At 44.7% G+C, this 15449-nt stretch overlaps 1 protein-coding gene across 1 annotated transcript in view; it reads left to right on the top strand.

The window, feature by feature from the left end:
• The window catches only part of znfx1 (zinc finger, NFX1-type containing 1), a 73180-nt gene that overhangs the window by 43402 nt on the left and 14329 nt on the right, over positions 1-15449 (top strand). The window contains exons 13-14 of the mRNA XM_056274214.1: positions 5195-5430; positions 13224-13363. Coding sequence (XP_056130189.1) covers positions 5195-5430; positions 13224-13363 — 376 coding nt within the window. The remainder of the gene's footprint in view (positions 1-5194; positions 5431-13223; positions 13364-15449) is intronic.

Here is a 15449-nt window from a genome sequence, read left to right as displayed (position 1 = left end):
TGAAGAGGAGAATGTCTTTTTAATATAAACTGGTATAGACTGAAAGAGGTGTAACAATCTGGGAAAGATATTCATCACTTTAACTGCATTAATACAAACTGCAAGAGATAGAGGGAGCCCAGACCAGCAGTCTAGAGCAAGTTTAGTATGGCCCAGCAGAGTTAGAATGTTACATTTTTCTAGATCAAGTTTGGTATGGCCTAGCAGAGTTAGAAAGTTACGTTTTTCTAGACCAAGTTTAATATGGCCCAGCAGTTGGAAAGTTACGTTTTTCTAGACCAAGTTTAATATGGCCCGGCAGTTGGAAAGTTACGTTTTTCTAGACCAAGTTTAATATGGCCCAGCAGTTAGAAAGTTACGTTTTTCTAGATCAAGTTTAATATGGCCCAGCAGCGTTAGAAAGTTATGTTTTTTCTAGATAATAATAATAATAATAATAATAATAAATCAATCTTATATAGCGCTTTTCAAGTACTCAAAGTCGCTTTACAATAAATGGAGTGAAACAAGATGACAGATCAAGTTTAATATGGCCCAGCAGAGTTAGAAAGTTATGTTTTTCCTAGATCAAGTTTAATATGGCCCAGGAGAGTTAGAAAGTTATGTTTTTCTAGATCAAGTTTAATATGGCCCAGGAGAGTTAGAACGTTACGTTTTTCTAGATCAAGTTTAGTATGGCCCAGGAGAGTTAGAAAGTTGGGGTTTTTTCTAGATCAAGTTAAGTATGGCCCAGGAGAGTTAGAAAGTTAGGGTTTTTCTAGATAAAGTTTAGTATGGCCCAGGAGAGTTAGAAAGTTAGGGTTTTTCTAGATCAAGTTTAGTATGACTCAGCAGAGTTAGAAAGTTACGTTTTTATAGATGAAGTTTAGTATGGCCCAGGAGAGTTAGAAAGTTAGAATTTTCTAGATCAAGTTTAATATGGCCTAGGAGAGTTAGAAAGTTACGTTTTTCTAGATCAAGTTTAGTATGGCTCAGCAGAGTTAGAAGGTTAAAAAGATCATTATATCTCCGTGTTACAACAATGCCAAGATAAGTACATTTGTTAGGTGAAATCTTGAACGGAAGGGAGCTCAGCGTTCTTCCAGAACAGACGGCTGTTCCGTCAGCTCATATGAGGGAATGTCACCACCTGCTGGTGTAGCTAGTATCTGCACCTCAAGTTTTTTTTAACTTAATTTAGATTTTTTTTAAGTTATTCTCAAAAATACACACAAAAATCAAAACACATTAACCCCCTCCCCCCACTCCCCTGGACACAAAAAACAAAAACAAAACAAACAAAAAAACCAAAAACAAAACCAAGCAAATCAAGAGAGGAAAAAAAAACAAACAAAGAAAATCATCAAATAAACATGTATGAAAACAAAGGGACTTTGTTTGTTACAGTTGGAACCAATCAATAGTCAGACACCTCGTGCTAAGTACATATATGCACACAAACATGAACATATATACAGACACAGAGATATATAGAGTACATACACTTACTTGCACACAAATAAAGAGATATACATGCCCACCCATCTCAGTGCACATATCTGAGTATAGGCGGACAGGCTCATCGACAATAACACATGGGTAAGGCACTTATTCCAGCTAAATCATCCCAAATTATTAAAGCGTCACCCATTCCTAGTCCTAATACTTAGAATAGAAGGGTAGCTGCTGTAACCGGGGAGAAAGAGATCTATTCTGGTATTTCTAAAAGAAACAGAGCAAGAGTGAATTCTGTAAAGGGAGACCAGACATCCATAAGTTTCTGACGGGACTTACATCTGTTGTATCTAAGTTTTTCTAATGGAAGTAAAGATAGCACTTCTTTCCCCCAACTTGTGAATGATGGGGGGGCTTATCAGACTTCTAGTTGCGAAGAATTAGTCTCCGGGCTTGAAGCGAGCCAAACGCTGTAGAGTTAGCTTGGGCTGTAGTGATGTCTACGCCCTCACTGGGAACTCCAAAAATGGCCGTGACTGGGCTGGGTTCGATCGTTTTACAACAAATAAATGAGAAAGCTTCGAGGATACGACCCCAAAATGTGGTCAAAGATGGGCATTCCCAAAACATGTGCCCAACTGTGGCTGGGTTCAGGTGGCACCTGGTACAAGTAGGATCGATACTGGGATAGAATTTGGGCAGTTTCTCTCTCGTGTAATGTAAACGACATAACACTTTGGATTGAATAAGGCCGTGCCTAGGGCAGAGAGGGGTGGTGTGAATGCCTAGGGCAGAGAGGGGTGGTGTGAATGCCTAGGGCAGAGAGGGGTGGTGTGAATGCCTAGGGCAGAGAGGGGTGGTGTGAATGCCTAGGGCAGAGAGAGGGGTGGTGTGAATGCCTAGGGCAGAGAGAGGTGGTGTGAATGCCTAGGGCAGAGAGGGGTGGTGTGAATGCCTAGGGCAGAGAGGGGTGGTGTGAATGGGCTGTAAGGAACGTTTCCACATCTCTTCAGTGAGCTCGATGTTTAAATCCTGTTCCCAGGCGGATTTTGTTTTGTCGAAGGAAGGTGAGCCAATAGCTTGGATAATCGTACATATTTTAGAAACGTTTCCGCTATTCAGGTCCCAGTCCAACATGATGTCTAGCATGCTCTTTTCCTGCAGGGCAGGAAACGAGTAGTGTTCTCTGGCAAAGCTGCGGGCCTGGAAGTATCTTAAAAATGCGTGTCTTCGATATGTTATGGTCCTTTTGGAGAATTTCAAATGAAGCAAAAATGCCATCTACAATTAAGTCGCTAAAAAAGATCAAACCGTTGTTAGGCCACGTTTGAAATGCTGCATCAGTCTGGGAAGGAGGACCAAGATGGTTATGTGTCAAGGGCATGCCCTGTTGAAGTTAAAGTGTTTTCTGAATCGATGCCAAATACCAAGAGAGCTTTTTATCACAGGATTATTGACATGTTTAATAGTTCCTCTGGGTAGTGGAGAAGTCAGTTTGATATAGGAGAGACTTTGGGATTAGAACGGGTCTCCATAAGGGCCCAGGTGGGGCCACTTTTATTTTCAAACACTGCCGTCCAGTGCATTCATTTAACTATGTTGGCTGACCAGTAATAAAACATGAAATTAGGCAGTCCCAGGCCTCCTGTTAACCCAGGCATCTCCAAAAGGTTTTTTTTTTCCGACTGTGGCCTGGATCTATTCCAAACAGAGATGCACCTCACATATGTCGATTCTTTTTTTCTACGGATCTGCTGCTGTACAAAATCTGCAAACAAACAGGAGGGGAGTCACAAATGTCACTCGGCCCACAAACTGACATGAAACAATCCACGAACGTGCAAAACCTGTTTCACATGTACAAATGGATCCATAAATGCATATTTCTTTACATTTATTTGTTGGGTAACACTTTAGTATGGGGAACATAAAAAAACGTAATTACTAGTGAATTAGTAATGATCAAGGTGCCACTTTAGTATGGGGAACATATTCTAAGTAACAAAAACTTAATTAATAGTGAATTAGTAATGATCAAGATGTCACTTTAGTATGGGGAACATATTCTAAGTAACAAAAACTTAATTACTAGTGAATTAGTAATGATCAAGATGTCACTTTAGTATGGGGAACATATTCTAAGTAACAAAAACTTAATTACTAGTGAATTAGTAATGATCAAGATGTCACTTTAGTATGGGGAACATATTCTAAGTAACAAAACCTTAATTACTAGTGAATTAGTAATGACCAAGATGTCACTTTAGTATGGGGAACATATTCTAAGTAACAAAACCTTAATTACTAGTGAATTAGTAATGATCAAGATGTCACTTTAGTATGGGGAACATATTCTAAGTAACAAAACTTAATTACTAGTGAGTTAGTAATGATCAAGATGTCACTTTAGTATGGGGAACATATTCTAAGTAAAAAAAACTTAATTACTAGTGAATTACTAATGATCAAGATGTCACTTTAGTATGGGGAACATATTCTAAGTAACAAAACCTTAATTACTAGTGAATTAGTAATGATCAAGATGTCACTTTAGTATGGGGAACATATTCTAAGTAAAAAAACTTAATTACTAGTGAGTTAGTAATGATCAAGATGCCACTTTAGTATGGGGAACATATTCTAAGTAACAAAAACTTAATTTACAGTAATTTAACACTATGAACACTTGTAGTTTTGTGTTTTGTTATGTAAGAACAGAGCATATTCATTAAGTGTTAGTAAGGGAGAATAAGTCTTCTTGTGGTACTACCACCTTATAAAGGCCATACTAAGCAAAGCATAGTGAGATGGTACTACTAATAAGCAATACTTCTGAGGTTATAGAGGGAAAACTCATAGTTAATGGCTTACTGGTTGTATAATAAGGCCATGCAGAATAAGGCATTAATGAGTACGTAATAATGACCAATTAAGAGCCAATATGTTGCCAATTTGCATGCTCATAAGCACCTAATTAATGGTGACTACGTTCCCCATACTAAAGTGTTGTTGTGGTGAACCTATTTACATTTGTAAAACTTCTAACATTTTTGTGCGACATTAAGATATGTATTTACAGCCTAAGTTATGCATATTTGCAAATCGCCCTGTATTTTTTGGGTATGACTTTACACACCATAATTTAAAAAAAGATGGGTCCGCGGTGGCGTAGCGGTCTAAGCATCGGCTTGGTGTCGATGCAGTTGCCCACTGGGGACTGGGGTTCGCGCCCCGGTCTCGTCAGATCCCACTATGGCCGGACTCGATGAAGCAGCAATCATTGGCAACGCTGTCTTCGGGAGGGGGGCGGAGTCGGCTTGTGTTCGTCATGTGAATGCGTCTCTGTGTGTGTCGGAAAAACAGTGGTTCGGCTTGGATTCGCCTTGTCACGAAAGTGGGGAGGCGTCTCCTTCGAGACTGCCGGCCGGAGAGATGCAGTTGGCGAACGCATGCAATATGAGGGTGGGTGTTTGAATTAAAATAGGGATCAATTGGCCACTAAATTGGGAGAAAAAAGGGAAAAATCAGAAATAAATTATTAAAAAAAAAAAAAAAGATGTTGGTGGAAAGTGAAGTATTTGTGGACCATGGTACACATTTGTGGATGGTCTACTGTGGGTTACAAATATTAAAGTCCAACAAAAACTTCCACATAAAGTCCGCTCGTCTCCCTACGGTGTGTGAATTAGAACTGTAAATACCAAGTCTTTCAGTGGCGAATGTGAGAATTCACTACCTGTCTGTGATGAATTGGATGCAGTGACAATGGAGGAGGTGGCGATGGAGGAAGATGACCTGCTTTACATCGCAGAGGAGGCCGATCTGATCCAGGCGGAGCGGATCATCGAGGATGTCTATGATCAGACAGACTGTGGAGACAGGCAGAAGAGGTCCGAAGACATGGAGAAGGCCACCAGAGAACTGGAGGGAGCGATGCTGGCTATGAACCTGGAGGACTGTGAGATACAAGCAGAGCAGAGCGAGGAGGGATGGGAGGTAAGGTCAACCCAGAAACACTCGGAAAGAGGCCCTGTTTAGGATGGGCATCTTGTATCCAGATATATCCGGGTTGTGTCTGAGATGGATTCCATTCACAGCTAATATCAGACAACAAATGCCCACGTATTACATCACTTCTGCAGTGTTCCTTCAGAGAACTTCCCCTATTAGACGCTGGTTTTGACAGGAATCCTGGAGATTAGTTAAAGCTGACTCTTCACACCAGACAGAAAGTAGACACCTGGTGTCGCTGTTGCTCCATACACAGGTGTCCATTGTGGCAAACGTTTTGACGATGGAGTCGATTCGCGATTTTGATAACCACAGCGGCATGTGAAGGTATACTGATTTCCACGAAGGACAATCTTAGCGCTTAGATGGTGGCACTGACATCGTAAGGCCATGCACAGTCATGATGTTGGTGACACGGACAAATTGCAGTGCCCTTTTCTGCAAGAAAATCCAACAGTCACAGGTTCAGATTCACGTAGCTGCAGTTCTGTCATTTACCACAGATCATATGCAAATTCCCACTGATTCCTGAAGTGGTGGATAGCACGTGTACAAGCATTGGTAAAGTAGGGGGAAAAAACATTTATTTTGTTGTTGTAAAAACAGCATCGTTTAGAAACAAACTTTAACACTTCATGTTGTGTACAATTTGCCGGTGTTGCTGCATATGGAATGTAAATGATATGTGTCTCAGACCCCATTGTAAATGTTGGGGGTCCAGTCTTGTGGGTCAAGAACTTACAGCCCAGCAACCTCTCAAAGAGGGGGTGAAACGGCTTCTCTAGAGAGACCGTGCTGTCCTAAGAAGTTAGGATGCTAATGCACTCAATACTGTATTGCACACTATATTACCAATGTGGGCGGCACGGTGGCGCGGTGGTTAGCACAGTCGCCTCACAGCAAGAAGGTCCCGAGTTCGAGTCCAACCTTGGGGGTCGTCCCGAGTCGTCCTGTGTGTGGAGTTTGCATGTTCTCCCCATGTCTGCATGGGTTTCCTGCGGGCACTCCGGTTTCCTCCCACAGTCCAAATACATATAGGTCAGGTGAATCGGCCGAACTAAATTGTCCCGAGGTATGAATGTGTGTGTGTGTGTGTGTGTGTGTGTGTGTATATGTGTGTGTGGGCCCTGTGTGATGGTCTGGCGGCCTGTCCAGGGTGTCTCCCCGCCTGCCGCCCAATGACTGCTGGGATAGGCTCTAGCACAGGGGTCGGGAACCTTTTTGACTGGGAGAGCCATAAAAGCCAAATATTTCTAAATATATTTCATTGAGAGCCATATAGTATTTTTAACGTATAATAAATTAAATATGTCTTACTTTTAATGCGACTTCTGGTGCTGCATGGTTTTGCTGATGGCCTTGTAGTCTGGTTCATACGTGGTGAGGTTGAGCTTCATGCAGGCGTTGAGGCTTCCATCAGTTAAACGTGAGCGTAGGTTGGTCTTAATGTTCCTCATATGCGAGAAAGACTGTTCACATGCATATGTAGAGCCAAACATGGTCAATACGGCAATACTCACACGCTGCATTGTGTGGTATGTCACAGGAAGCTCGTTCCAAGTTTTAAGAATCAGCTGGTCTTCAGGTTGAAGATTTTTAATTTCTGTCCACTTGTGTTCCCTCGCCAGCTCTGCTCGCTGTCGCGCAAGACTTTCCAACTCTCCATTAAGTGACTTGAACTTACTCATCCACATGTCTGATGCCTTCAGGTCAGCAACTTCCAGCTCAAAGTCTCCGATAGAGACCCCGGGGATGCATGTCAGGTCGATTTTGTCCACTGCACACTCATGTGGATGAGTGATGAACTTGAAAAGACCAGTGCGCGCACGAAATTCTCCAAAACGTGCTTTGAATGACTGCAGGAGATTGAACGTAAAGCCAGCTAGCTGCTGGAGATCCAGATGTTGAGTGGAGTCACTTGCTAAGCATGCATCTCTAAATTGTTGCAGTCTTTCAAAGTGCAGAAGACGACCTGTTTCAATGTCCCTGAGAAAGACTTCCGGCTTGCTTTCAAATGCAAACACTGCTTGTTGAAGGGATGAGATTGTATTTCCAATACCTTGCATTTTCACATTGAGCTGGTTCAGATGGCCAGTTATGTCCACGAGATAGTGAAACTGCAGGAGCCAGTCAGTGTTGTCTAGCTCAGGATGCTTGACGCCTTTCATTTCAAGAAAAGTCCAGATTTCACTCAGGCAAGCTGCAAAACGGCTGAGCACCTTCCCCCTTGACAACCAACGCACGTTGCTGTGTAAAAGCAGACCGGGATAATGATTCCCAACTTCTTCTAACAGAGCTTTAAACTGGCAATCATTTAAAGCTCGGGCAACAATAAAGTTGACCACTCGAATGACCAGAGACATCACCTCGCCAAGCTCCTGGCCACACGTCTGAGCGCAAAGCGCCTCCTGGTGCAGGATGCAATGAAAACTTAGGATGGCTCTCTTTTCATGTTCACGGAGAAGCGCTACAAATCCTTTGTTCTTCCCCAACATACAGGGTGCACCATCAGTACAGACAGAAATAAGTTTATCCATCAGTAGTTTTTTTTCTTTAGCAAACTCCATGAAAGACATGAATAAATCCTCTCCTCTTGTTGTCCCTTTCATTGGCAAAACAGCCAAGCTTTCCTCACGCAGTGTGTCACCTGCAGCATACCTGGCAATGATACTGCACTGAGATAGATGGCTAACGTCTGTTGACTCATCTAACGCGAGAGAAAAGTATGTCCCGGCGTTTATGTCCTTAAGTTGTGTTTCCTCGACTTGATTTGCCATCATGATGCTACGATCGTGCACAGTTCTTGCTGACAGGGGCATGTCTTTTATTCGTTTGATTATCTTGTCTTTATTTGGGAAGTCATCAAACAGTTCATTGGCCACATCAAGCATGAATGTTTTGGCATACTCGCCATCTGTGAATGACTTTCCATTCCTTACTATTGCCAAAGCCCCCGCAAAGCTAGCGGAATTCCCGTCACCTTGCTTGGTCCACACACGTAGTTGCTGCTGACTCGTCTGCACTCTCCGCTGTAGCTCCTCGCATGCCCTTTTCCTGCTGTCCCCCGCTGGATATTTCGATGCAAATGAAGCATGGTGCGTATCGAAGTGCCGCTTTATATTTGACCGTTTCATCGATGCAATTTTATCATTGCATATTAGACATACCGCAGATCCTGCTCTCTCCACAAATGCAAATTCCTCTGTCCACGCAGCCTGGAATGCACGGTAATCATCGTCTTTTTTTCTTTTCGCCATCTTTTCCGTTACAAGGGTTGAAGCGGATAAACTAGTTGGCTATCTGATAAAATTGATTTCTTCACCTTTACAATGACCCGGACATGCTCGCGAGCCATTGGTTCCCGACCCGACCCACGGGTGACCCGTGACCCGTGAAATTTATCTTCAAAACTAATTTCTGTTTACTTTAAAATGACACAGTATTATTAAGAAATATCACAAGTATTTTAAAATCAGTTCCAAACTGATTCTTTTGAAAAAAAAATAATTTTCAAATCAAAATTGTCTGGGAGCCATATGCCGTCACCGGAAGAGCCATATATGGCTCGCGAGCCATAGGTTCCCGACCGCTGCTCTAGCATCCCCGTGACCCTGAGAGCAGGATAAGTAGTTCAGATAATGGTTGAATGATTACCAATGTGGTCACATACGTCTCTGAACACAAATGCTCTAGGCTCAGTTCAAACAAGGGCTAAACAATATACCATTTCAGTATCAACATCGCAGTATACATGTGCAAAAGCCCCATTGCAACGATTGTAATGTTAGGCAAATTGGGCCCATCAGTCATGTTGGGCTAAAACTCCTGTTGCTTGATGGAAAATGAAATCCAGTGAGGTCTGCCTTTTATGACTACTCTTGTAATTTAGTCTGGTTTGATGACTTCCTTGACAACTGCCCTATTTCCCCTCTAAAATTACCCTCATCCTTAGTAGAGTGATAAATTCTTTGCAAACGGTGCTTTGAAAATTAATCGGCAGGGCTACAGACTACCACATGCCTCCTCCGATACATGTGGAGTTGCCAGCCGCTTCTTTTCACCTGACAGTGAGGGGTTTCGCCAGGAGGACGTAGCGCATGGGAGGGTCACGCTATTTCCCCCAGTTCCCCCTCCCCCCCGAACAGGCGCCCCAACCGACCAGAGGAGGCACTAGTGCAGCAACCAGGATACAGACCCACATCCGCCCTCCCACCCGCAGACACGGCCAATTGTGTCTGTAGGGAAACCCGACCAAGCCGGAGGTAACACGGGGGTTCAAACTGGCGATCCCCGTGTAGGTAGGCAACGGATATAGACCGCTACGCTACCCGGATGCCCCAGTTTACACATTTTATCTCTTCTGTACTTATGATACAATGGAGTTCCTCTCAATATTGAGCGTATGTGGTGACATGCGCCACCTCGTGGGAGTAGAACAGCAGTACAAAATTACATTCAAAAGTACTCTCACAACTTTCTCATAAATGGTCAAACGTTCCTGGAAGTTATTTCATGGACTCCAACCCAAGATACTATGTGATACTATATTCAATGTGAAGCGCTTTGGCTGTCTAGAAAAGCGCTATATAAATGTATTATTATTATTATAATTGTTATTATTTCTTTCGTGTTTCCTGTTTTACATCCTGTAGAGCCGGGTCCAAATTATGAACCTGAGGCACTATAGGGCAGATGTCACTTGATTGACAGTACTCGTCATAATATGTGGACTGTTCCGAGTAGGGTGATCTTCTGGACCGGACAGATGCTGATGTTGCCTGGGATACGGTTGGTGAACTTTTCCATTCCCTCCTTCATGAGTCCTAGAGCTCCGATGACCACTGGTGTTGTCCCGGTCTTCATTCCCCACATCCTGTTGGTTTCAGTCTCCAGGTCTTTGTCCTTGGTCAGCTTCTCTGTGACTTTCACTGAGCTGCTTGTTTTGGATGGTGTTGCCATGTCGATGAGCCTGCACCTCTTTTCCTTCCTGTCCTTGATAATGATGTCAGGCTTGTTGGCTTTTATCTCTCTGTCAGTGTGGATGGGCGTGTCCCACAGGATGGTGACATCATTGTTCTCAGTGACCGTTTTTGGCTGATGTTGGTACCACTTCTCAGTCGTCTTGATCTTGCAGCTCCTGCAGATCTTCCAGTGCAGGTGTGTTGCTGCCTTGTTCTGCCTGTACATGTACTCGGTCTTTGCCAGTTGCGGGCAGCCTGAGACGATGTGGTCGATGGCTTCTTCGTACATTCCACAGATTCTGCATTTTGGGTCTGTTCCATCTTTGATGATGCCATGGTGATGGGATCTGGTTTCCAGGCTCTGGTCTTGTGCAGTGATTATCAGGCCCTCCGTCTCTGCTTTCATCCCGGTGCTCCTCAGCCACTGGTGTGTATTTTGTTGGTCCACGTCTGCCTCTTTCATTCTTTTTGGGTACTTCCCATGCATTGCTTTGTCCTCCCAGGTTTTTTTGCAGTTGCCGCTGGCCATGGTGGTTTGCCTTCTGCTTCACTCGTTTGGCGTAGATGGTAGTTGCTTCATTTTCTGTTGGTGGGGTTTCTGGGACATCAAGCTCTTTCTTGAATTGCGCAGCTTCTTTATTGATGGAGTAGATCTGATGTTTTACTATTTGAAGGAGTGGGTCATCCGTTTTTGTCAGGTATGGATCCAGCCCGATAGTGGTAGTCTTGAAGGTCAGTTCGAGTTGTACTAGGCCTCGTCCTCCTGAAGCTCTTGGTAGGTACACCCTGTCGACATCTGCTTTCGGGTGGTGTGTCTTCTCCATGCTCAGCACCTCTCTTGTCTTGGTGTCTAGTCTCTTGATGTCGTTCAGTTTCCAGTTGATTTATTGGAAACTGAATGACATCATTATTATTATTATTATTATTATTATTATTATTATGTTTTCTTTTCACATTTACTATCGCTTTAAACCTTAAAGCTATTACTGCCACCTAGTGTCCAGGGTCAGTATAGACCTGAGAAGGTAGTACTGATGGATGAATTTGAACATGCTACTTTCCAAAGGCTGAGAGGCTGTTTACCAGTGGGGGCTGGTGCTAAAATTTTTTTGGGGGGGGCGCAGTGTACCTTGGTGCAGCACACCTGACAGCTGCTTTAATGTCCACACAGTCACAGAGTTATTAAGAAGGAGAATGTAGCCTATAGATTTTATCAGGGTTCGTACATGATTGACAGTTGAGACGAGGTGTCGTGGTGGGTGTGAACATGATTGAAAGCCACGAGAATTGTCCAGTCACATTAGATCAAAACACATTAAAACAATATTCACTGCCAATAAAAGTGGGAGTGTCTGGGGCGGCACAGAACTGCGCCCCCTGGAAAATCTGAAGAAGCCAATCAGACAGCAGCCTCAGGTCACCTGCTCGCCACAGGTTCGAGGGCTTACATGAGGTATGGTTTGGCCGGCGCCCCTCACCCAGGAAGTATATGTATTCAGACAGGAATCAACCAAACACCATTTGGAACCAATATTTAATGCTGCTGACAGGCGCTCACAGACTGACAACACTTTTATTTCATCATTATTTGCATCATACAGCTAAATTATATTAAACATGTTTAAGTAGATTTTCATCTCTTGATGTTTGAAGGGGGCGGCCTGTACTGGCCAGCCGCCACTGAAACACATACAGAAGCATGAGGAGAGTGGTGGTCTGTTCCGTTGCCTACCAACATGGGGGATCGCTGGTTCGAATCCCCATGTTCGGGACGGCTCGGAAGAGTGGGGGTAATTGGCCAAGTACAACTGCGGAGAAAAAGTGGGGGGGGGGGAACAACCACGAGGAGAGAGGAGTTGAAGCAACAGGCATTTAACAAAACGAGACATCCTTGCTCTCTTGAGCCTCATTTTAATGCACCGTCAACTAGTATGACGCATTAGGCGCATTCGCATCTGTAAGTTATTACTGTCAATTATTCCACCAATTTATGTCGTCATGCAAAATCTGAAGTGCTCTTAAGGAAACAAAATAAATTATCCCATATCCCACGTATCCTAACTCCAGTGCTTTTATTTCCATCCCGCTTTATTGTGAGGCACAGCGGGTTTTTAAAAAGGACTGCGTACATAAACGGTATTATTCTGATGATGATGATTGCGACCCATCTGAAAGCCTTCAGACCCCCTGACCTGATATATTGCATTTAGTCTCGTTGTGGGTAAATAGTTTCACAATATTGCAGTGACGTGGACGCAGCTAATGCATGCTGCTGCTGCGCCAGATGGAGACAAATCATCTGATGAGGGGCATCAACTGAGTCACTTAGCAGCGGTTTGCCTTCTTTCATTTTGCACTCAAAGCACACAGCGAACGTTGAGACTCGTTCCAAAAACTCATTATGTGGGGGCATCCAGGTAGCGTGGCAGTCTATTCCGTTGCCTACCAACACGGGGCTTGCTGGTTCAAATCCCCGTGTTTACCTTTGTCTATGAACCCTGATCAAATCTATAGGCTACGTTGTCCTCCTTAATAACTCTGTGACTGTGTGGACATTAAAGCAGCTGTCAGGTGTGCTGCGCCAAGGTAAATCCCCCCCCCCCCCACAAAATTTTTTAGCACCAGCCGCCACTGGTGCATTCACACCTGCCCACTTGTGGTTGGACCACCCAAGGCACATGTTAATGCCAGGTGTGAACAGCCCCTGAGAGTGAGAGGAGTTGAGATTTTCATGGATCTGAAGCTGAGAGTTGACGTTGACAATCTGGCCGTCTAGTTGAGGTCGGGTTCAAACTGATTTCCTGACTGTTTCTCCAGTTCCAGCGAGAGTACAGTAAGAAGATGAAGGACAGCATCAAGAGGGAGCTGAACAATAGCTCGACTATGACTGAGGAAGAAGAGAGAGGCGTCCTGGATGTCTGGAGACTCCATTTGGAAGACAGATGGCGACTCTACAGGTTTGTTTTTGTTAATTATGCTTGTTTTTCAAACCCCCCCCCCCGTCATTTCACAAGTTTTGCATCCCACCTTTGCATAGCGATGCCTGTTTGAGGAAAGAAGTATTCAGACCTTTTACTTCGGTGAAAGTACAAATACCCTGACACAAAATTACTCTAGTAAAAGTGCCATGCTGACCTCTCTATTTACAAAAAAGTAGATACGTACTTGCTCCTAAAGTACTCGTCATATTCAGTACCTTGATACAACAGAGCCAGAAATATGGCTTTAAGTATGCCTACTGTACTTTTTTCCTGCGGATGAATGCTAATGCGGTACTATTTTCCAAAAAGAACATAGAATAGGTAGTCTTAGAAATTTACCAGGATATGGGGCATCCAGGTAGTGTAGTGGTCTATTCCGTTGCCTACCAACACGGAGATCGCCAGTTCAAATCCCCGTGTTACCTCCGGCTTGGTCGGGCGTCCCTACAGACACAGTTGGCCATGTCTGCTGGTGGGAAGCCGGATGTGGGTACCTGTCCTGGTCGCTGCACTAACGCCCCCTCTGGTCGGTCAGGGCGCCTGTTCAGGGGGGAGGGGAAACTGGGGGGGGGAATAGTGTGATCCTCCCATGCGCTATGTCCCCCTGGTGAAACTCCTCACGGTCAGGTGAAAAGAAGCGGCTGGCGACTCCACATGTATTGGAGGAGGCATGTGGTAATGTGCAGCCCTCCACAGAGGAAGTGGAGCAGCGACCGGGATGGCTCGGAAGAGTGGGGTAATTGGCCGGATACAATTTGGGAGAAAAAGGGGAACCCCCCCCTAAAAAAAAAGAGCGTTACCAGGATATGGGTCCAATCAATCACTGACGAGCGTTCCTAAATCAACAGTCATTTTACGTGTTTCATAAATCCAGTCCCTGATTTGTTTCAGTAACACAAACCAAATTTCCCCCTTGTGAAAATGACAGAATTTTTATATCTTTCTATAAATCAGAATGGGATAGTCTTCTCCAAGCTCACCGAAACACTGAACTGCAGTCAGGCAAAAGAAAACAATGGTAACCAACCCTAAAAACAATGACGCTGCTCATATTGTACACATATTTACGATACAGTGCCACCATGGCGTGGTGTGGTGGTGGTGGAGAAGCTTGCATTGTACCGATGATCCCAAGAGCTATGCTGTCCGGAGCTTGGCTCCTGGTAGGGTCACCCAAGGTGGACAGGTCAAGGGGGAGGTTCCAGACGAGGCGTGATCCAACAAAGACCTCAATGGTGGAACTGGCGGAGATGTCTCCAGGTCACAACAGCAGTGAAGGTGGATGAAGGCTGCAACAGAGAGCGGTCCCCAATCTTCTTGGTTCTCCGTGCCATTGGACTCTGGCCACCCCCTGCCAACGACAGTGTGATGGCTGCAGGTGCATCAGCCACTCCACGTAAAGAGCTGTCACGCACAGGCGTCCTCCCATTGTGCGGCTCCAGGATCGGCCTCTATGCCCACCTGAAGACTCAGAGGGAGGATGGTCATATTCGACCCCGAGTGACCACTGATGATGACACCTATTTAACAATATATGCAAAAGAAAATACAAACAAAAATTTCTTTGGATTTATTTTTTTTGGGGATTTTATTCCCCTCCTTTTTCTCCCCAATTGTACTTTGCCAATTACCCTATTTTCCAAGCCGTCCCGGTTGCTGCTCCAACCGGGACGGCTTGGAAATCCAGGGAGGGCTGCAGACTACCACATGCCTCCTCCAATACATGTGGAGTCGCCAGCCGCTTCTTTTCACCTGACAGTGAGGAGTTTCCCCAGGGGGATGTAGCACGTGGGAGGATCACACTATCCCCCCCCCCCCCGAACAGGCGCCCCGACTGACCAGAGGAGGCGCTAGTGCAGTGACCAGGACACATAGCCACGTCCAGCTTCCCACCCGCAGACACGGCCAACTGTGTCTGTAGGGACGCCCGACCAAGCCGGAGGTAACACGAGGATTCGAACCGGCGATCCCTGTGTCGGTAGGCAACAGAATAGACCCCCACGCTACCCGGACGCCCCCCACGCTACCCGGACGCCCCTGTATTTTTGTATCAAAGTCCAAT

This window comes from Lampris incognitus, chromosome 2 (genome assembly GCF_029633865.1).
Source record: "Lampris incognitus isolate fLamInc1 chromosome 2, fLamInc1.hap2, whole genome shotgun sequence".
Taxonomy (NCBI): Eukaryota; Metazoa; Chordata; class Actinopteri; order Lampriformes; family Lampridae; genus Lampris; species Lampris incognitus.
The sequence above is the reverse complement of the archived record's forward strand: the minus strand, read 5'-3'. Positions and strand labels throughout refer to the sequence as shown.